Here is a 22,764-nt window from a genome sequence, read left to right as displayed (position 1 = left end):
TTCCAGTGCTGCTAACTTTTGCCACACTGGAGTTTTAAAACTAAGTCGAATGTGAAAAGATAAAGTAGCGCTTAGAATGGTGCAAAGATAGAAAAAAACCTGTGGACTTGTGGAGACATGGTCCGTCCTGTGCTATTAATGGGCTAGGAGATCAGCCTCCCATGACTTGGGTTCCCCGGAGGAGGAATGTAGGCTGAACTTGAGGGGCCGGACCAGACTGGCCAGGGCCAGAAGGGGTTCCCCCCGCAAAGCACAGAGCAGTGATGAAGCTAGGGTGACATGCCAGGTGCAGGCCATGGGCAGAAGCAGGGTGAGCAGCGGGAAGATGCTGACTGTGCTCGTGGAGGAGTGAAGGGGACACATGGAATCTCTAGCACCCAGTGGCCAGTGGCTGCTATAAGGGTCTATGACTGAATTTTACCTGCAAAGCAGCAGAACTGCAAGGAAGTGAAGTGCAAGGCCCATGGGAGCCTCTAATTTGGGAACGAGGCCATCACCCTACTGGGAGACTGAGAGCAAGCCCACCTCCCACCAGCAGCTCCAGTGAGAAATGAGCAAGCAGCTCAGACACGCCCATCAGTTCAAGAGTGAGAAACTCAGGTGGGTGCCTAGCTACAGCCCTTCCTGTCCTCTCCCTGCATCCTCATTAGATTTCCAACAATGGGCCTGGACCGAAAGGGCAGACTTCAGAGAGGCTGTGCCACTCTGGATAGGGGACTGCAACAGAGTCAGGGCTTTCACGAGACATGACTGCCTAAAGGAGGTATCCGTCCATGCCAGGCAGTCACTGTCATGGCCCCTGCCTGGCCACTTTCCCTTCCCTGTGGGGGAGGACCATGCCCCACAGCAGAAGTCTCGTGCCCACTCACCAACCACAGATCTCACAAACAGAGTCTGGCACTGAGTGGGTGCCAGGCGGGTTGGGGCTCAGGGAGAGGCATCGGTTCCTGTGACTGAACAGGGACACCAGCCCAGGTGCAGGGCCTACCAGGTCCCTCACCTCCAGGAGAGCGCTGTCTTAGCCCCTGCAGCTTGGCCAGCTCACAAGGAAAGATGCCTCCTGCTCTTCTAGAATTTTCTCGCTTATCCAGCATCTAACCCAGTCTCACGCCCTCCTGACTTGCTCTGAGATCCCCTAACAGACCATGCATCTGGCCATCACCTGGGCACCTGCACAGGCCTGTGCACTCCCAGGTTCCTCGTCCAGGTGGGACAGAGTCAACATCCCACAGAGCACTGGCAGAGATAAAGGTGGGCTCCCCCTGCCATAGAGAAGCTGGGCAAAACTACCCTGTTGTGGAAAGTGTGATATAATCTCCCAATAATGGAAAAAAAGAATAATAAATTTGCCTCATTCATGCTTGACGATTGGCCAGGTTTCCCCTTTCGGTTTCCACTTGAGGGGGAGAGAAAGACCCTCCCAGTTCATCTGGGCAGCAGTGCTCCTGGGAAGGAGGGACACATGGGGAAGCAGACACAGGGGACATCCTTACCTCTACAAGTGCATTCAGGCCAGTATCACAGCCCACGCTCAGTTCTGTGCCAGGGACATTGTTGCTAATGGTGGCAGGCAGGATACAAATGGGGATGCAAAGCTCCTGGTGGCTGCCCCGCGCGTGGGCGAGTACGATTGAGCTCTGGATAGCCTGAAGCAGCAGTGCGGGTGGGTGGTCAGCAGGCATCTGGCACCTCACCTGCCACCAGCAGGCGTGGCCGAGCTCCTCCATGCCAGTCAGTGAGGAGAGAAAGCTGCGGGCTAGTGCTGTGCGGGAGCAGGGTGATCTGATGGGGTCCGGGTTCAGACCTTGGCATGGGGACCTCCAGTGCAGGGGGAGTGGGGTGTGGGCTTTGGCAGGGGTGCTCACTGCCCAGCACAAAGGAACACAAGCAGGAGGCAGCAAAGCAGGGCCGGTAGTGGTATCAGGGTTAGTGGTGGCCGAACAGCTGGCCTTTCTAGGCATGTCCAAGTGAGGCAAGCCAATTAGGTGGAGAATCTAAGAGCCACGCCAATCTGGTGACTTCCTGCAGTGAGCAGGGCAAGGGCCCTGCCTGTTAGAACTCTGCAAACGACCCCCATCAGTGATGTGGCCATCATGTGGTCCTGCTGGAGACGCACAGCCACATGTCTGGGTGCCTCTGCTCTGTGTAGGGGGAACAGCCACTACACATCCCATTATAATGCTTACACAAAGCAGCACAGAGGAGCTAGAGCCCCAAGTTGCTTTGGAACCCCAAGGTGAAATTGTTTGGCTCTTATGTCGAAAAAGTCAGCTGTTCTTGGGGACATGGCAGAGATTTGGATCACCTGCCTTGAGTGTTAAAGCAGTTCATTAGTACACAGGCCCGCTGTCCACCACCCCACGCCCATGAAGCTCCAAACACGGTGCGCATTTGGCAGACATTTGTGGGCAAACAGGCCCTTGTGTGGTCTTCATATATCCCCTTGATGTGTCAGTGCACACCCTACTGCAGGAACGTCATAGGAGGCAGGTGGGGACCCAGGCCTCCTGGAAGGGTGGTGCCCCCTGCTGTCCCATGGTTCTCTGAAAAGAGTCAGGTCCAATGGTACCTGTGCCTGAGAGTGGGTGGATGGTGGACCTGCGGAGGGTTAGTCCAGGAAGCCAAGAGGAAGGTGAGGAGGGGGTCTCACCTGCTTGACAGCTCCTCTGCCATCACCCCCTTCACCCACCCATGTCTTGCCTCAGGGTCCAAGTGGAGACATGTGACAATGTCATGAAGTGACCCTGGACACAGGAGCTGTCTACTCCGAGAAAAGAAACTAGATGGATTTATAGGGAAACAATCTTGTTTCCAAGCTCTTCAATCACAATTCTGGGCCATCAGCAGGGCTGTGGCCCCGGCTACCTTCAAGGCCTTCATAGCTGCCCAGAGCTCAGAGCACACACTGTGTTCTGATTGAACAGTGTTTGGCTCTGGGGCGTGGACAGCATCCATTTGAAAACCTAAAGCCACAGCCTGGGGACTCCCAATGCCTGCTCTGTCCCAGTGGCCCGTCCCCTTTCTGATGCGGTAAGTGCATTGAGATCTGCTTCCTGAGATGCACCTGTGAGCTAAGCGCTGGCAGGAACAAAGGACTGAGACCAATGACTCAACATGCAAAGACGTAATAGCTGATAACCTGAGGCTGTCTCAGGGTTTCACACAGCACCTTTGACATTCTGGGCAAATAGCTCCTTGTTTGGGGAACGTCCTTACATCGTGGGGGCTCTACACACCGGATGCCAGGGGCACCCCCTCGATCAGCTCTGAGGACCAAAACTGTCCCTAGACATCTCAGATGTCCCCTGCGGGCAAAACTGCCACCAGGTGAGAACCACCCAGCTCTCTGACTAGAAGGAGCTGCCGGTACTGGAGATGCCCCAGGTCTGTCCCCTGAGGGTTTTCAAGACCAGGCAGGTGACATTGTAGTCATCAGGGCATCAGGATACAGGCCTGCAGGTGACCTCTCTGGGGGAGAGTGACTGAGCAAGGTGGATGAACTGATGCTACTACACCCACTCTGGCCTTGGAGCCCCAAGAGTTCCTGGATCCTCCGGCAGATCACGAGGGATGCAGAGCACCGTGCCCCACTGGCTCAGGCCCCTGCCCCCAGCACTTCCCCTTTCCTTTCCATGGCCAGCCCAGCTGAGTTCCAACCTGAACCCAAACCTCCTGAGAAGCATTCAGCCTCATTTTATCTTTAACAAACAGAACTGAAGAAACAGCAGTTTCTACACGCCGTGCCGTACCTTGGTCCCTGCAGCTTCAGGGTACACTGAGAGGGCCCATGAGGGGTCCTCCTGACTTCCCGCTGTCCCAGGTCACCAACTAGAGCCAGAGCCATGGCACCACCAAGACCACCTGGCTCGCCCAGCAAAGGTGGCCTGACCCGTCACCAACAGAAAACCGCTGTCTTGACTGGTTACCTCAGCTTCAAGAAACAGAATGAGTACAACACCGACTTTCAGAGGCCACGTAATAACCCTGGCCGATGTCGCCCAGTTGGCTGAATGTCGTCCTGTGCACCAAAAGGCTTCCGGTCTGATTCCCGGTCAGGGCACATGCCCGGGTCATGGGCTTAGTCCCTGGTAGGGGCCGTGGAGGCGGCAGCCGAGTGATGTTTTGCTCTCGCATTGATGTTTCTCTTTCTCTCTCTCCCTCTTATTTCCTCCCTCTCTAAAAATCAATAAAAATGTTAAAAATAAATAAATAAAAGACCACATAATAAACCTCAAAGACCCCTCTAAGGGAAGCAGAGTGGGTAATTTGAACTGTTTTCCCTATAAATTTTGGGTTCCAAATTACATGGAAAAAATATTCTTTGTAGCAGAGAGAGGTGCCTGGAATCACAAAGGAGGGAGAGCCCTGCCTTCATGCCTGAAAGTGTGTATCAAATACCCCGAGGAATAAACCGTAGCCTTGACAGGACCTGCAGAAGCCCCTTTCAACTCCCCTCTCCAACCACCACCACCACCAGGGTTCTGATTCGGTAACAGGAAAAATTAACTTCCAGTTGTTTCTACTACAAGCTCAGCATAATCAGATTCAAAACTCAGCAAAGGCAGGGAAAAGAGCGATACAAGCAAAGGTGAAGTTCACTTTGTGACAGACAGGACCTTGCAATTCACAGCTGGGAGATCCATCAGGAGGGGAAAAGTCCGGAGCAGGGAAAGCAAGAATGACAGTCACAGGGCAGCAGGAGCAGGGCCAGCAAGCAGTTAGGAGTGCACACGGGGTGGATCTCCCACGCGGGACACAGCGACACAGGGCAGGGCTTTTCAGTAAAAAGATCGCAGAAAGGTTAGGAAGTTCTCAGAAAAGCAACAGACAAGCAGTAAGCATTACTTATTGAATTTTATTTTAAAAGCATTTCTTTTTATTTACCAGCACTAGAAACAAAACCGATGCCGTGGGTTTAAGGAAAAAAATATCTTAGAAAATCATTCACAAGATCTAGGTCTCAGAAGGAAAATAAAACTTTAGAATTTATTGAAAAAATTTAGGCACTGAATTAAAAAAAAAAAAGCATTCTGTTAGATACTGATCTTCAGACTCCCATACGATTTCCCAAGTGTGACTTATAAATAAGAAAATAAAGATATATTTCTATGTTATCGCCCTTCAGCCAAACAAAAAAGGCAGAAACAAACAGAACCTTAAATAGCACCAATATTGTATAGATATAATTTAGCATCCCCAACCAACAGTGGGGAGGATGATGCTGATGGGCGCAGGCAAAGAGGAATGAACACTAAAGGCGGAATCAGGCCCATGAACAAAATTACAAAACATTTAGCTCAGGTTCTGTCCTCAAGCATCAAAGCAGGGCCGTAGAACCCAGCATTCATCACAGCAAGGTGACAGGTTAGAAGTAGATTGGGTTCAGCCAAAAAACCCCACAAAACTAATTTGGATGATTGTCCAAATCACAAAAGACTGTGACCTTGAGCACCGGAGATGCAGATGCTCACCACCACTTAGGGGCACAGCAGCCTGGCTGCAGCACCAGAAAAGAAGTGGTACAAATCTTTGGGAGCTGGACCAGAGATGGGGAGACTTTTTAAAAATACTTTTCTGGAAACAGACAAACGAATCAGGCCTGGCTCGCGTCTCTAGTGCACTGGTAGATAAAAACGGGCCAGGTGCCCTGGGTTAGCATCTGCGGACCCTACTTTGCTGCCACACAGACTTACGTCAGTGATGGTGTTCAGAGCGGTGTCGGCACCAATGCTGAAATCGGACCCCGGGACGTTGTTGGACACAGTGGCGGGAACCATAACCATAGGGACACAGAACTCCTCATGTTTCCCCCGGCTGGCTGACAGTTCCAGCAGTCCCAGGTAGGCCTGTGGGACAAGCATGTGCAGTTGGGGGGCAGGGAGAAGCAGAAGGGGGGCAATGACGAGACTGCTAGAAAGTCAACATGGAAAGTATTAAGGTCACAACAGGGACAAGCAATTCTTTAAGCACAAAGGGACCCATGGGATGTCATCATGTAGGTTCAGTCTGAGTAGCTGAGACTTGCATTTTCTTGAAAGGAAACCATAAGGTTATCGTGGGACTGATCTTGGTTGAATAGTACAAAAATTAAGGCCTACCATACAATATGGGATAAAGAAATGATCTGGCCATATAACTCCCTTCCTCCCTGAATCACCAATGGACTTCAGATTCAAGAGAGAGAATCATTTCTGTTGACTTGAAAGACACCAGGACTCACTGACAGATGGGCCCCAGTCACGGAGTCAGGTGTCACTTCCCGCTGGGTGAGTCTCACCACCTGCTATGCTCTGCATCACAGTTGTCCAGTGGCGGCTGGGCCCGGGGCTCTATGACCCCAGTTCATGAGAAGCTTGGTGGAGCTGGCCCAGGCCACCACGCAAGCCTACAGCATGGAAGAGCCAACCAGTGAACAGAAATGATGACGTACCTCAAACCCACCGATGATCAGCAGCGCGTTGATGCTATGAGTGCGCATCTGTGCAGCAATCTCCTCCAAGTATTTCTTGGGGAGGATCCTAAAAACAGTTCGAGAGAGATGAGGCCAGACAGGCCTCACAAGGTGGACCAAACATCTGCCAGCACCCTGACGGCCGCCTTGCCCTACCTCCCTGGAGGAGCTAGTGGCACTGAGCTGTGGAGGGCCTGCAACCTCCTCTGTGCAGCTGCTGGGCAGCAGTGTGGGGGAAACACCCACAGCAGGAGTGACCAGGGATCAAGTCCCAAAGGAGTGTATTTTCCAAAGAAAACAGGGAGAAGACACTTCAGCTGTCCAATAGCTTCACTTCAAAAGAATTCTGCAGCCTCATTAGAAAAACAAATTAATCATAATAACTTGCAGTTATTCACAAGTATCATTTAAATAGAAACTTCCAGTTTTATACTTTAGCTTACCCAACTTCCTTTGAAGTCACACCCACTCCTATTTGCTATTATTCTCCTATTTTACCGCGTTTCAAATGCAGCCAACAAGTGAAGTCAGACAAATGACAGCTGGCCCGGTCTCAAGGGCCCACCCACCACCCACCCAACTGCTCTGGCATGCAGACTGGAGGAAACAGTGTTTGCACTGCTGGCAGGCTCATGAGAAGCCGTAGGGCAAACGTATTCAGGCCTGGGCAGTCAGGGCACACAGTAGGTGTGACGTCAACGACAGGGTTCCTCCCAGCGTCTAGAGTAAAGCTCTTGAAGCACTGTAAGGAGGGCTTGCCGGCTCACCCAGGGCTCTGCCAGGATGGCACATAAAGAAAACGGTGCCTGCGGTGCCACCGACAGGCTGCAGAGGCTGTGCGGCGCGTTGGCAGGTGCTGCTGCTTCGAATCAGGGCTTTTCTGCCAACACTGTGGGCACTCGGGGGGACTGGAGAGCCAGCCACTGGGGAGCACCAGCCCTGCAGACACTCCCAGCAGCTGGGGGACACATCTGCCTTGTTTCAAAGCAAAAAGCAGAATGGAGGGTGGGACAGATTGCACAGGACACTGAGCTAACACTCGTGTTGGACCCAACATTTACTAGACTTACATACAAATTATTTTCCTTCCATATAAAATGTGATGTATAGTAACAACTGATATTAACTTGCACCCCCTGAGATGGAAGATGAAGAGACTCAGACTTAATATTAAATCATGGTGCCTGGTTAAAATACATACTCTGCCCCCAGCTATGTTGGGAAACACAGGCTCTGTGCTAGGATCACTCGGGGCACACCTCTGGGCTGGGACTGGCCCCCGGTGCTGCTGCCACTCGGGTCTGCGCCCAGACGCTAAGCCACCAGCAGCCACGCTCTAGCTCCGGGTTACAGGTACGGTCACTGCAGCTCAGTGACGTCGCTCATCTTTATCACCTCAAACGAGGTGGAGGATTTCTGCCCACCATCTGATTCTTCAAACCCGTGGGTAGAAGAGATTTGGGGAGGAAACAGATAATGCGTGATCCACTGAGTTTCTTTCCAAGGGCACTTCGTCTCAGCCTCAGCTCCTCACATCACCTGGGGCCCTCCTGGGGTGGGGCCAGGATGTGGGCCAGGGTCACCCTCCTATGGGACCCCTTTACAGCATATGCACCAGCCACGCCTCTAGAATATGGCCTTTTTTTCCTCCTGAAAGCAGGTCAGAATCAAGGAGGGAAATTACCGTTTTGTCCCAAGAATGGAGCCGCCTTGTCCGGTCCAGCCTCCAACATCCGACCAACCGATTTCTTTTATCTAAGGGGCAAACAGAGAATGAAACAGCTCCTGTGAGAAAGTAAGGGAATGAGAAGTTTTATAAACAGCTCAGAGGTCAGCACCTCCCGCGGGCTGCCTGTCTGTAGGATTTGTGACGTGCTAGGAAGCAGCTTCCACCACTGTGCTGAAGGAGTCAAGACACAGAGCGGAGGCTAAGGCCCAGCCATCAGTGATGGCAGCCCCCCTGCAGCTTAGCCCGTCAAAAGGGTCGATGGACACTTCAGTTGACCAAACTCTACCACTGGGAATTAAAAGAAAAATTAACATTATTGTTTTTTTAATTGACATAAGATTAAAAGGAAACTTAATTAAAAATTTTTTGAAAACTAAAAGGATAGATGCCAGCTAGGTGTATGTACCGTCTCCTCAGCATGCCTCAGTCTCTTGGGCCAGGTCTCCCCTCTCTCCTCTTAACAGCAAAATCCTTTCTTTTCACACCCTTGGGGGCCTCTCTGTGTCGTAATTTTTAACACCATCTGTTTTCTAACGCCCCTAAAACACCCATCTTTAGCCCACACTTCTTGAAGACCCAGAACACAATCTCTATCTGCTCACTGGACACCTCCCCCAGGATGCCCACCAGACACCTACTTACCATCTTGGAATCTCAGAGCCTCTTACATTTCCTTGTGTCCATCAGCTGCAACTCAGGCCAGAAACAGATTCATTCTCACCTCCTTTTTTCACCCTTGTGCATATTTAATGACCAAATTCTATTGGCTTTGCCTTCAAAATATATCCAAGACCCTAGAAGATGTCTCAGCAACTCCACTGTTGCCAGGCTGGACCAAGCCTACAAACCTCCTGCCTGGGTTACTGAGGAAGCCCCCCAACTAGTCTCCTGCTTCCCACTCCTGCCCCTTACAATCTGTATGTGCTAGGCCCCTGCTCAAAACCTGTCTTCTCAGAATAAAAGCCAAACTCCTTACAAGTCCTACGAAGGACCTGGCCCTCTGGCCTTGGCACTGCCCTCTGTCTGCCCGGGACAGCCTCTCGCGCAGCCCTTCAACCTTGAGTCTGAGATCACCTACCAGCAGCATTTGTCTTCAGTGTCTTAGTACAGACTCCTCCCCACACACCCTACCCCGGGCCCAGGGCTCACCTGCCCCCTCTGTGTGTCTGTCCAGCACTGGTCACTTCCTCATGTGCTCTACAGATGCTCAGTCTATTTTCATTTACCCTCATCTCCCTCCCTAAGATGAGAACTCCATGGAGGCAGTAGTTTTGTCTGCTTTCTTCACAAATTTAATTCCACAGTGTGAGAACTCAGTAACAGTTGCTGAGTAACCAGGTAAACCAGCACTGTGGACAGGGCGCACTTGCACCCTCGCCATGGTGTTTTCAATCCTGCGTTGTGCGACCGTGATCAAGTTAATGTCTCTGTCCAGTTTTCTCATAAGGAAAATAGGGATAGTATCTCAGATTTACTGTGAGATTTACACCAGTTAACACATGTCAATCTCATAGGAGCAGTAAGACCCTTCCTTAGGATGGGCTCCTAAGGCAGAAGTTGGCCTTAAAAAGCAGTTGCTATGCCCTGGCCGGGTGGCTCAGCTGGTTGTCATCCTGTGCACCAAAAGGCTGCAGGTTTGATTCCTGGTCAGGGCACATACCCAGGCTGCGGGTTCGATCCCTAGTCAGGGTGTGTGCAGGAGGAGTTGAATGATGTTTCTCTCCCCCATAGACGTTTCTTTCTCTCTCTCTCCCTCTCCCTTCCTCTCTCTAAAATCAATAAACACACTTTATTTTTTTTTTAAAAAGCAGTTGCTGTATTCCTGATGGAACCCGAGGTCCCCAGTTTCCCCATGACTTTCCCACCCAAGACATCCCTTCACTGAGGGACCCACCTGGCCTTTGGCAAAGCCCTCGAAGCCGTCATAAATGGCGAACATCTTGTGTCCTTCTGAGATGCCGAACCGCACAGCCGAACGCACAGCTGCATTCATCCCGGCAGCCGGTGCCCCCACATTGATTATGGCCACATTGAAGCCACTCTGCAAGACAGGGGGCGTGTGGCACCTGTCACAGGTGTGTCACTGCTCCATGCACACCTGGCCCTGCCCACCACTAGGTTCCAGGAGCACATGGCCAAGTGCGGGGAGGCTGTGACATTGTCTAGGGCAGAAAGGCAGCCTGGGGGCAGGGTCAGCAGGGACCATCAGGAACACCTCTGGGAGCCGACATGCAGCGTCGTCACCCACCTTTGGGATCTGGGAGTCTGGCAGCTTGATGGCGAGCCGCTTGTAGGTGTTTAGGTTACCCTCGAAGCTCCTAGAAGAAAATGACGCTGTTGGACTAAACTTAGAATGTGTAGGGGAAGCAGGGTGCAGAGAACAATGGTACCAGGAGCTGACAGTCTGCAAACGCTGCTCCATCCCTTGGGGGCAGGGTCCTACCATTACCCTGTGCCCTCTCAGGGACACAGGTATATAGGATCCACATCCTGTAATTGGGCTAAGGGACAGGGGCGTCCAGTACCTCTCAGGTTTCCTTGCCCACACACTACCCACTTGTCACTTCCTATCTTAATCTCATTACATTCCGATGACCCCCTGCCCAAAATAAACAAAGAGATAAACCCTTTCCCCCTAACTCGTCACCCAGGCCCTCAACCTGCAGAAAGGCGCCTGCCTGCCGTCCCTGTTCTGACTCCTCCTAGGGAGATTAGACAAGTACAACCCCGAAGGGCCTTCTGCAGGGCCAGGCAGGCAGCGCAGGTTCCCACGCCAGAGCCTTCAGGACAGTCACCTTCCTCGGAGCTTCACGGCGTCCTTGAACCTCCTCTCATCCATCGCCTTCTGGACGCCCTGGGTCTTTAAAGAGACAAGAGGAGGAAAGCAGGGTCAGCACTCGGCGCAGCCTCACGCCCAGCTCGGTCCTCCACCTCGTTCCAGTCACATCCCAACTTTGCAGGCCGGCAGCCTGGGCTCAGCAGCCCACAGTGGGCTGCAGCTGGCCTGTCGTCACCCAGCTATGAGGGAGACACCTGGGGACACTAGCTCAGGCCACTTCACGGAAACGCTGAGGTGCCCCCACTAGCCGTCCCAGGACAGCAGGTCCCGAGATCTTGGGGCTTTTGCTCCATCAGAGAAGAGTCAGGGGAAATGCATGTCTCAGACAAGCATCTAACAAATTCCCAACTGGATTCTGGAGAGCAAAAAGCAAACAGGAGCACCCACCCTAGGAGCTGGGGGACCCGGATGGGGTCACCACAGCCAGAGGGAAGTGCTTGGAGAAGACACACCCCCTGGGACCTGGCCTCTGCCCCTTCGGCCCAAGGAACTCAGGCGGGTTATAGTTTCCTCATCTGTACAATAAGGAGAGCATCCTCTACCTCTAGTGTCATCTTTGCTTATAAAACATGCCAGGCTCGCCCTGGCTGGGTGGCTCCATTGGTTGGAGCGTCTCCCATACACCAAAAGGTGGTGAGTTTGATTCTCGGTCAGGGCACGTGCTGGAAGCAACCGATTGATGTTTCTCTCTCTGCCACCCCCCCACCCCCCACCCCCGCTTTACTCTCTCTGAAAATCAATTTAAAAAACCATTTTATAAAACAGGCCAGACTATTAGGAAGACACCTGGCAAACAGCAGGTGCCAATGAAAGGTCCACTGTGGCTAATTTGCCACAGTGTATGGCCATTTAGAGGACAAACCAGATCATACCTACATGTTTGTCTCTGAAGGAACAGATACACGCCATAAGAAACAGGCTCAAGACAGGCCGCTACACATAGCCCAACAGCCTGATCCTCTTAACCCTGTCATCTCAAGTCTCTCCCAGACGTAGACACACACACAAACAGGCATGCATGCACATACATGCATGCACACACATGAACACATGAGCTTGTATGAAAAAACACAGGCAAACATGCTTAGACAAAAACACATGTATGGATACATGCACACGCATGCAAACACATACAGACACACATATGCTTAAACAAAAAACACATACGGAAACACACACACACACACACACACACACACGGCTTAATTCCCTCACACAGGCTTTGAAGTGATGTGTCTAAGGTAACTTCCAACAAGCCCATGGCTTAATTACTTAACCACCTCTCTGTATATGTTATCAAATGCATGAACTTCAGAGCTGCTGGAAAGAACAAGTGGGACGATAGTCATGAACAGACTTTGAGAGATACAAGCTAAGAACAATATCTAATACAGCTGACTGCCATCTCTGTTAGTGGATGCTGAGGTGGGAAATGACAACCTGGGACCTGGAAAAATGTCACCTGAATTAGTCATGCCAGTGCACATGGAAGGAGAGGCTGAAATTTCAGAGGCCAAATGTGCCCTGTGCAGCCCACCCCACAGTTGCCTCACAAAAACCCTCATGGGTCCTCCCAGCACAATCCTTCCTGACAGTGTCACATCCCCTAGTAGAAATGAGTATAGTCTACATGTGCAGAGTTGAGAAAGGGAACCGGTCCAGGTGATGCAGAGCCCACTGCCAGGCACACAAGGCAGCTCTGTGTGTCCTGATTAAGGTCATATCACATCCTGTGCAGCTTGTCAGCAACAGACCAGGGGACAGAGGTGCCTGCTGGTTCCTGTATCCCCCTTCCCATGCTTACCATCTGCACGCACTCCATCAGGGGCAGGCGCACTGCGTGGTTCCCCCTCAGTGACACCACACAGGCTGGGGTCTCTGGAGTGGCCTGCAGAAGGGCGACCACAGCCTCCACCCCCAAGCGGCTGGCCTGGAAATGACATTCAGGAGAGTCAGAGACAGCCCACCACCCAGGGACCCCAAGCAGATGCATCCATGAGCACCTGTCCTCGGCAGTTCAGACAGCCCCGTTGTATCTTAAACACGCCTGTCCTCAACTTCCCTTCTGTTCTCGGGAACTGAGTCCCAGTTAGGCACCAAAGTCCTTACTGCTTAACCCACTTCCAACAAAGAGATTTAGTCTCCACTAAGAACTGGCCAGGAGGGAAAGGGAGGCAAGGGGAGGGGAGGGGAGGGGAGGGGAGGGGAGGGGAGGGGAGGGGAGGGGAGGGGAGGGGAGGGGAGGGGAGGGGAGGGGAGGGGAGGGGAGGGGAGGGGAGGGGAGGGGAGGGGAGGACCTGTCTGGTCTGTGGTGTGAACTGCAGTGAAGACTAACAACCCAGGATCTGGACTCTGGGCTCTGCTGTCCCCTGGTTCTGTTTTTAGGAACCTGCATGTGAATGCTACCTTCTCACATTCTGGGTTTTGTCCTGGAGTCCCTGTCACCCTTGCCTGTCCATGTGGGTTGGGGTCTCCTAGTTCCTGGGTTGACCCAGCCTGGTTCTAGTCTGAGCCTCCCAATGACAAGGGCTGGAGCATCTCAGAGACAGCCACCCCAAGCTGCAGGGAGATGCTTTTACGGGATTGCGCTACTGAACAGCTGTCAATCTTTGGAGTAAGTTGCTTTCTTCATGCTCCCAGAAGTGCTCCCTTCATTGTGAATTGGCCGGACAGTTTCTACCCTACTTACCAAAATCCTGTCAAAGGCCGATGGTGTCCCACCTCTCTGCACATGTCCAAGTATGGTCACTCGTGTGTCGTATCCCAGCTGTGCCACCACCAGCTGCAGGAAATACCTCCATCAGGGGACAAACTACTTCTCAGCTCCAGCTCTGTCCCTTAGTGGGAGCCAGTGCAGGAGAAAAAGTTTTCTACTTTCTTCAGATCTACATGGGAAATGTTCTAATTCTTAAATTTTGGTTCTTGAAGGAATGCTTAGTTTAATAGCTAGCTGAAGATGGTTTTAAATAATACTTTTATTATCAAATAGAAATTTAATTTCTCCTACCTCGCAAATGAACATAAATAACATAATTTTTAAAAAAAGTTTCTATAGCTTATGTAAAAAGCATGATTAATACTTTATAAAAATGTGAACATTTCTGAACCACCCTTCATTTGTATAGTGTTTGAAAAGAACCACACAGTAAGTCAAGGTGCCCTCTCAGGCAGGGTGTGAATTGCAGTGAAGATCTGCTGTCCCATGGTTCTGGGGAGGGGATCGAAGGGGAGGGGAGGGGAAGATCTGTCTGGTCTGTGGTGTGAATTGCAGTGAAGACTAACAACCCAGGATCTGGACTCTGGGCTCTGCTGTCCCCTGTGAACACAGCTGGGTGGCTGGGACAGGCCATGTATCTGCTGGACTTCATTCACTCCTCTGCACAAAGAACGAGGTTGGGCTCTGAATTCCATGGTTCCGTCTCAACTTCAATAAAGTGGGAAAGCAAACTCTTTGCTCTCACTTTACAGATTGCTTCCTGTGATACAGTAGGTAGCTAGACAGTCATGAGCCGAGTAAAAAGAAAGGCCAAGTACAGAAAGTCACCCAGGGCTGCCTAGCAACAGACAACTGCAGAGTAGACCTGGCCCCCAGGGTAACCTTTTGTCCCCTAGCATATCTCTGAACATTTATAGTTCCTCTTAGAGGAGGAACAAGGGCGCCTGAGAAAAGCCTCAAAAGATTTCCATACGAGCCCTTGCATGACCACTCCCTAAAGCATTAAGCCCTCAAGACAATGACCCACATCAAATAATCTTAGGAACCAAGCCTCAGATCTGTTTACCACAGAGACAGTTTTGGTCAAACTACAGATAACATCTAGGCCTCAGTTGTGTTTCAGCTCAAGGCCCAGAAAAGCTGCAAGGTTTCAAGCACCTTTTCCCCACCCCTTTCTTTCCCCAACTCATGCGTTTTCTTTGCCTTTTCTTTCTCCTAAGCTCCAAGGACCCTTCTTTTGCCTCTGTAACTTGTTTTCGGAGCCCACCAAGCCCAGCTGGCTCACTTCTTCTACCTCTGTGACTTTCTAAACAAACTTTTGCTTGTATTTGAGTCTTGGCTCTGAATTTTTTCTCAGCCCAAACTCAAGGACCGAGGCTTAACATCTGGTGCCATTCACCATTAACACTTAGAAATATTGGCTGATATCTTTCACAGCTATCTCTCAGTATTTTCAGATTTAGGTGCACAGCTGGTATAAGAATAAGGAAAGAAAAACAGAGAAAGCAACTTGCAAAGCAGAGTTGATAGCATCTTTTGCCCTGATGGGCAGCTTCAACCGGAGCCTGTCTGTCTCCCTGGTTTGTCTGGAACATGCCCAGGTGTCTTCATAACTGGGGAGCCTGGCTGATCCCAATGATAGTGGGGAAGGGCACATAATCAGAATAGAGCCACAGTTGTTTAATGATCGTTCACCTTACTAACTATAGATAAGTTTTCTTATAGACCCTGGGAAACTGGAGGATGAGACAAGGCTGTAAAAGATAAGATGCCTTGGTGGGTCCATCACTCAGAAAAGAAATACATTTTGAGAAAAGATAAAGGACAGGACACACTTTGATTTGGTTGCTGTGCCCAGACTCTGACTCCCTCCAGGAGTTTGCCTCAGGAACACAGACCATTATCAGGTCCCAGGAATGAGCTGAGCTGTTTGTAACATCATAGAAGATTAGCCACCTTGTTATTGCACTTTGAGCTCCTGAAGGCTGGGCTGCAGACCCTCCCCTCCCCTTTCCATGTTACACCTGAAGTCTGAAGCTGCATGTAGTTATCTTCTCCCTCACCCATATATAATCAGCCAGCTGGCAAGGGGAGTCAGAGTAGAATTTCCAGGGTGACGGACTACTCTCCCCATACTGCCGGCATTATTGAAATAAACACTTACATATGATTCAATCCTGTGTCTGCTTAATTTGGCTCAAGTAGTGACAGGCAGCCTCAGACCCCTTGGGTCTGCCATCACCATCACAGGCCTGACAAGCCAGCACCTGCAGTGGAGCCCTGTAGCAATAGAACTGTGGTGTCAGCCCCTCTGCAGGAGGGAGGGGCAGTGACTCACATCCAACATTGGGCTTTCTTTGTAAATACATGCTCAGCCCATGCTTCCAGGGAGAGCAGGGGACAGGGCTCGCAGTTGGGGGCTGACCCTCCTGGCTCTCGGGGGCAGCTGGTGCCCTCCATTTCCCCTCTCTGTCGGAGAGATCTGGCCCCGTGGGGATATCCCCAACAGTCACCAGAGCAGCGCTGGCTCTCCAGAAGCTGGGAGCTATGTGATTCTCATGTTGGTAAGTTATGAGTCATTGTGAAAATAATTTTTACTATCAGGAAGAACAAAAAACTGTTTTCAGAATAATAATGCATCCTGTCAAACCCAGCCCCTGTCAGTTGTGTTAGCATCTCCCGTTCCCAGGCAGGTGGTAGAGGGGCGGTGGGACACACTCACCTCCTTGATTTGCTCTGAGGTAATAGGTTTATTTTGGGTATCGATTGCTCCTTCGGCCACAATGATGATATTCAGCCTTTTTTTCTGGGCCCGGTTCTAAGGAAATAGAAAATTAAAATCTTCTAATGCCTAAAATGCTCTTAACAAAACCAAAGCCAGTCTGCCCCAATTGAACTGGCCTCTTGACAGGTAGAAATGTTCACCTAATTTCACAAGCGCTGTTTACTAAGGACGCAGTAAGATGGTAAGGTGCTCTGGGAAAGCAGGTGCGGGAAGGTGGTGTGGTGAGGGTGGGGCTTGATCTGGTGATGTCACCACAGCTATTGGCACCCAGGCAGCCCCAGGTTGGGAGGCTGTGCTGATTGACCTTTGACTGTGATCCCGATATCCATGTGTCCCTAGGCTGGCTCCCCCAGGCAGTCTCCATTGCAAACCAGACTTCCTACCTCCTTTGGAAGCCAGACTTCCCACCACCTTTCAGGAATCCTGCCCCAACCCAGGAATTTTTGGCCATTGGGATCAGATGATAGAGCCCCAAGCCCAAGCAAGAGGCCGGAGGGCATAGGAGAGAAAGTGGGAAAACTCAGACCTAGCTGGGTGAGAAGCTGCCCTGCATAGGAACAGGCTGTGACACCCGGGCTTCTGCTGTCCTCATAGGCTCGGGGCAGTCACCCAAGGATGCCCTGGAATCATTCTCTGTGATTTTGTTCTCTATAAAGTCTCCCATTAAGGACCCTCCTGTAGGGTCCTTAAGCTGTGTAGGGCAGTGAGGCCCCAAGTGGGCAGTGCTGGAGCTGCCCCTGCCAGGAGCCCAGAGGACATCACCCAAAGTGAGCTGTTCTCACGAGGCCGCCCCATCCCATGACCGAGGTCACAAATACATATGCCCTTTGGTTTTTGTTTTTTTGGGGGGGTTTTTTGATAGATAGTAATAGATGTGCTCCACTTTAGAGAATTATTCATCAGAAGTTTTCTGAAAGGCATAAAGATGTGACTCCAAGAGTGCTTACTGTAACATCATTGGAAAAACCAAAGTCAGAAGGAATAACATGTCCATAAATATGGGCTTGGCTACCTTCACCCATATGACATAATATTCCAAGGCGGTGAGAAATAACAGAATCGTCTGCACACTTATGTGGGGAGACAGCCTTGTCCACACAGGTCACTGGACACCTGCTGGCTCACCATCTGGACGGACTCATTCACTCACTCACTCGTCACAAAACTGCTAAGGAGCAGCACATTGCCCACGTTATAACCACGGGAAGGCAAGGTGCCCGATGTCCTCCTGGGGGTGGCAGGGCCAGGATCCAACCCCAGGCCTTCTGATCGCTCAGTCTTTCCCAATCCTATACTGAAATGCCCATGATGGGGGCACCCTGTGGCCTGCATCCTGGGCTAATTTATCCAGAAAGACATTTGGAAAAATCCTCCTGGTGCTACATTATCAACCAACAAAAATGAACTGCAGATATAACAATATCAAGTGTTTTCACACACAGGCGAGCACTCAGGGGGCCAGCACGTTCTAACTCATGCTTGGCTGGCAGTGCAGCTTATAAAGTCTGCGCTGCACTGAAACTCGAGGAGCTTGCAGACAAGACCACACAGTTAAGAAATAATGGGCAAACCTAAAATCTGTGCCCAATCCCTTACTGACGCCTCAGCCCCGCAGCCTCCGCATGACCTCCGGCCTACAGGGAGGGTGTGTTTCCCTGTCCCCAAAAGCAGCCGTCAGTACTTGGCCTATGACAGTATCATCCAGAGCCAGGCCAGGGACTGTCAGGGCAGAGGAAAGCTGCCCGAGACACGCACAGCCTCTTGGGGCTTGCGGCCCTTTGCAATGTCCTGTGTGATGGTAATTAAATGGACGTCCCCAGCAGCACAGAAGTACCCATCTAGGAGTGCCACCCTCCTCTCACGCAGCCGGCCACGTATCTCCCAGTACCGGCTGGCTGGCAGAGAATGCCACCACGTGCTCAGGTCAGACGGAGAAACAGTGGACTCATTTATCACTTCCACGCTAGTATTCGTACTTTGGACATTCCCTGTCACCACTGGTCTATTTCCGGCTAAGAGCTCCACCTTCAAACAGGGGCCCGACTCTTCCAAGCAAAGGTGCAGCTCAGCTGGTAGTTTCTTATGTAGTGTTTGAGTCAGCAAAGCTTATCTGGTACTTTGCTTGAATTCCTGTCTTTGAATCTGTTACCGTGAAGGTGACGGCAAGGTCTTACTCCCCCTGTGTCCTCACTGTGGGCAGGGCTTATGCATTTGCTGTATACAACCGTAATTAGTCTATGCCATAGGCTCACATTCGTCACCTGTACACGAGTGATAAGAGGGTTGTAAAATAAAGCCTGGGAAATTCTCCCCACATGCTGGGATTTCTGTCCTGAAAGCTGTCGTTTTAAGTGAGGCCTCACGTGCCTTAATTAGATCTGCCTTACACAAATGATCTACAGTGTGAAACACACCCAACTACAGACAGGAGGGAAAAGCCTGCTTTGGAGTAATTCCCAACCTGATGTCCAGCCCAGGGCAGTGGGGACACACAGCTGAGAGAACCACGGTAACACGTGTTAAGGTGGTGGGAGATTCAGATTAGAGTCAGAACACAGGCCTTCCCACTGTTATGTGGAGATAAAACAGGAAACAGACTTTCTCCCCAACACTGGTACCTTTCAATAGCTGCAATCTCATGGTACCCCCCCCCCCCCCCCACGTAAAACTAACTGGTGCTTTGCATGAAAAACAGAGGGGCTGCCGCTGCTTCTCTATCGCCTCTTTGCAGAACTGGGAAGAAGGCCCCATGTGAGCAGTCAGTATGCCAGTCCTACGCACCCCGCTCAAATTCACTTTAGAATCCCGACAGCTTCCACCTGTCTAAAACTGTCCAAACTGAAAACCCTAAAGGTGCTCACTGGGCATGGCCAGCGCAGGGCCAGCAGGGAAGCAGAGAATGAGTTACCTCTGACAGCTTCACGCACATCGCCTCCTGCCAGCCCTCTTCTGGCGGAGATTCTGGAAGGAACACCCAGTCGGCCCCACAGGCCAGGGCGCTCACCAGGGCTAGGTACCTACGTGGAAATAGCAAGGATCCGGTCAGGTTGCCGCCAGGCACCTAGAGCTCAGGGACAGCAGGGCAGACAGAACACCAAGCCTATGTGGGAGCCTCTGGCCCCTGGTGAACCCCTCCTGGAGCATTTGCACTGGGGTGCAGGGCTCTCCAGGGGGCGTGTGAGGGTCATTTCCACCCAAATCACGTCTGCACATACATACCCGCAGTGTCTCCCCATAACCTCGAGAACGAAGGTCCTCTGGTGGCTGCAAGAGAGACAAAGGAGACATCCACTTACCATGGCTGGGAAGAGTGTGGGATACACAGAGACAAGTGCTGCCACAGCCAAGTCAGAGGGAGAGGCTGCTCCATAATTACAGCAGGACCCAGCTTCCGAAAAGGGACCCGTTTTCTCCAGAACCAAACGCTATTGCAAGAGTGTTTCAGACTTGTGAGTAAAGGGGCTTGGGCAGCAAGCTCAGTTTCTAGTTCCATATTTTGCAAGCTTATCCACAATTGGGTGCATGGCAGGTTAGAAACGGAACAGTCGGGGACGGGGACACTTCCCCACATCTCTAACAAGGGCTGTGGCCACAGTCACACACACTTGTACTTTCCGCTCTTCCTGCAGGAGAACTCTGGGCAGGACTTTGGATAATGATGATTTTTGTCTCCTAAATTCTCTTCAATGAAGAGGTTTTTCTTCTATAATGGGGGAGGGAGGGAAGTAACTTCATAACACTGAAAGTAAAAAGTGACCCTGAGAGCAATTTCCTTGCACTGTTTCTAATACACAAGTGACAAGAGCTGCACCCGAACAGCCTCTGTGGAACCGTCCAGGGCCAGCATGAGCATCTCACCACAGCATGCTGTGTGCCCCATGCCGCCTGCCTGCCCACCGGCGCCTCCATCTACCTCTGGGCCGTCGTCATGATGGCATCGATGACTTCCATGATCCGGTGCAGAGCCGAGTCAGTGCCGATGGTCATGTCTGTCCCGCAGAAGTCGTTGTCGATGGAGCCCACCATTCCCACGACGTTGAGGTAGCTGTGCTTCTGTACATCCTCCTTGCTGATCTGGCCTGCGAGTGACACAGCCACACGCACCGTCACTGGGGGCAGCCCGTGGATCCCACGGACACGTGAAGTGGGAGACAGGCCGGCCATGGGTACAGAAACCCGTGCACGACTCAACTCTGAAAGTGTTTTCTATCTATTGTTTTGTTTTCTTGGAACTCTCCACAACCTAATTCTCTACACTTATGGAAATAAATGCCAGACATGGCGGAGGTGATGACAAGGTGGGAGCTAAAACAGATAAGAGCATGGACTGCAAAAATCACAGGGGTCAGGGTCTGCACAGTGCAGTCAGTGGGTAAAATCTGACTTCTGTCTGGTAATGGCCAGGGAGAATAGTGTGGCTCTTATTGAGGAAATGTCACAACCACAGAATTAAGTACTTAAGAGTATCATACAACCATCATATTGTTTTCTTATAGGCCCACGGGAGCTAGTCTGTCGGTCGCGTCACTAAGCGCTCTTAGGAAAGACTGACATAGTATGCAGATCTGCCTAAAGCCAGTCAGAGTGGCCAAGGTTGGGGGCAGCCCAGGCAGGGACTTAGGTGGCTATTCCTCTTCAGTGTCACCACCCAGCCCGCATCACACCAGAGTGCAGTCGATGGTGGGCAGGAGATGCTGTGAGGCCCCTGCCGCTAGCATTTGACGGCCACTCACTTCAGGGCAAGTTTACACCTTCCATGAAGCGGCTATTAGCTCCAGCAATATGACTCCTCTGGTCATACTTTGTATTAAATTGCAATTATGTAACAACACTTTTACCATAGTATAGTGAACTAAATATTATTATTATTGTTATTATTTGAGGTCCAATTTAAGTCCTGAGGCAGTGACTGTAGACCTGCCCCATGGAAACCTCTCGACAGCTAAACAGGCAGTGCCTATGAGGCCAAAGCTCTCTGCAGGGAAGAGAAGATGAAAGTGGGGAGCAAAGCCAGGAGAGCGGCGCAGCCGGGCCCAGACGCACCGTTCTGGGCCAGCTCCTCCAGCAGCCCGCTCCACTCCTCCCGGAACAGGTTGGCCCCGGTGAGGCTTCCATCCCCGCCGATCACGCACACGTTGGTGATGCCACGCTGCACCAGGTTGAGCGCGGCTTTCAGGCGGCCTTCCCGGGTACGGAAGACCTTGCACCGGGCGCTGCCAATGATGGTCCCGCCCTGAAAAAGAATGAAATCCTGTTTATCTACCTCCTAAGAACTGCGCAGAAAGCTGGACAGGTGGGCACATGTGAGTGCTGGTGCAGACACACAACTTCCCAAAGTCAGGTTTTCTTCCTTTTAATCTGGAGTCAGTCTACTGGGAAAGTTGGTAGTTTTCCATTTTTAGCTCCTTCCTGGAATTCAATGGATAGAGAGACTGGCTCCATGCCCAGGGCAAGTCAAGTAGGGTATGGAAGCAAGGATCAACATCAGCTAAACATGCAGAGAAGAGTTTGTGAGGTGCTGACAGCCACCCCAGAGACTGTGCAGCATGGGGCAGATGGATCCTGTGTTCCCTGAGCCTAAGACAGGCCCAGCCTGTCATCAGCCTAGGTCAGAGAAGAGCCGTGTCCAGTGACCCCAGGCAATAAGGCTCCCCTTCTGTTACTCAGAGCTCAGCATATATGCAGGCAAAACAGGAATCTGTGAACCAAACAGATTTATTTTTCAACTACATCTCCCCAGTCCTAACCCTTCTTAAAGGCCAAATCTTAAAAAAACTTAAGTTGGGTCATCCCAGCTTCCAGAGAGGTAAGTCCGGAGCTTTACCACTTGGTGCTTCAGAAATGGAGAATTCTTAGTTTATTTAGAAAAATGCAGGGTTCCCTCACATACGTCAGGGATGCATATATAAAACTGGAATCTCCATGCGATCCTTCAAATGTACGTTCACTTCATGGAGTCACCCATTAACAGTGATCCCGTGTAATAATTGTCAATATGACTGGGACATCATGACTTGGTACGGCACAGGTGAGCCTGGGTGGCAGGTGCAGGGTGCAGGGCAAAGGGAAGCTGGTTCTCTAGACTTTGATTTCACCTAGAGCAACTAGATGGTCATGTGATTTCTAACAACCAGAAGTTAAGTCAGCAGCAAATACATGGTGAGGAGATAATACGGCCAGGGCCTCACGGATAAAGCCAGGATTGCCTAAGGTGCAGAGAAGCAGGCAGTGTACACGCACACAC

At 51.2% G+C, this 22,764-nt stretch overlaps 1 protein-coding gene across 3 annotated transcripts in view; it reads right to left on the bottom strand.

Moving 5' to 3' along the window:
* The window catches only part of PFKP (phosphofructokinase, platelet), a 63,259-nt gene that overhangs the window by 11,273 nt on the left and 29,222 nt on the right, over positions 1 to 22,764 (bottom strand). For 2 of the 3 annotated variants that reach the window (XR_013999232.1, XM_081143368.1), the window contains exons 4-16: positions 21,564 to 21,753; positions 20,434 to 20,599; positions 19,740 to 19,784; positions 19,429 to 19,537; positions 16,458 to 16,553; positions 13,709 to 13,801; positions 12,824 to 12,949; positions 10,976 to 11,040; positions 10,429 to 10,498; positions 10,075 to 10,221; positions 8,136 to 8,206; positions 6,431 to 6,518; positions 5,694 to 5,846 (exon numbers count right to left, since the gene is read on the bottom strand). Coding sequence is in view for 2 of the 3 variants with exons in the window: in XM_081143368.1 (XP_080999494.1) it covers positions 5,694 to 5,846; positions 6,431 to 6,518; positions 8,136 to 8,206; positions 10,075 to 10,221; positions 10,429 to 10,498; positions 10,976 to 11,040; positions 12,824 to 12,949; positions 13,709 to 13,801; positions 16,458 to 16,553; positions 19,429 to 19,537; positions 19,740 to 19,784; positions 20,434 to 20,599; positions 21,564 to 21,753 (1,419 nt within the window). In the remaining variant the exon portion in view is untranslated. Of the gene's footprint in view, positions 1 to 1,493; positions 1,647 to 5,693; positions 5,847 to 6,430; positions 6,519 to 8,135; positions 8,207 to 10,074; positions 10,222 to 10,428; positions 10,499 to 10,975; positions 11,041 to 12,823; positions 12,950 to 13,708; positions 13,802 to 16,457; positions 16,554 to 19,428; positions 19,538 to 19,739; positions 19,785 to 20,433; positions 20,600 to 21,563; positions 21,754 to 22,764 lie in introns of all 3 variants that reach the window. The other variant, XM_081143367.1, reaches the window with a different exon arrangement.

Source organism: Miniopterus schreibersii (assembly GCF_964146895.1).
Source record: "Miniopterus schreibersii genome assembly, chromosome: 1".
NCBI classification, from domain to species: Eukaryota; Metazoa; Chordata; class Mammalia; order Chiroptera; family Miniopteridae; genus Miniopterus; species Miniopterus schreibersii.
The sequence above is the reverse complement of the archived record's forward strand: the minus strand, read 5'-3'. Positions and strand labels throughout refer to the sequence as shown.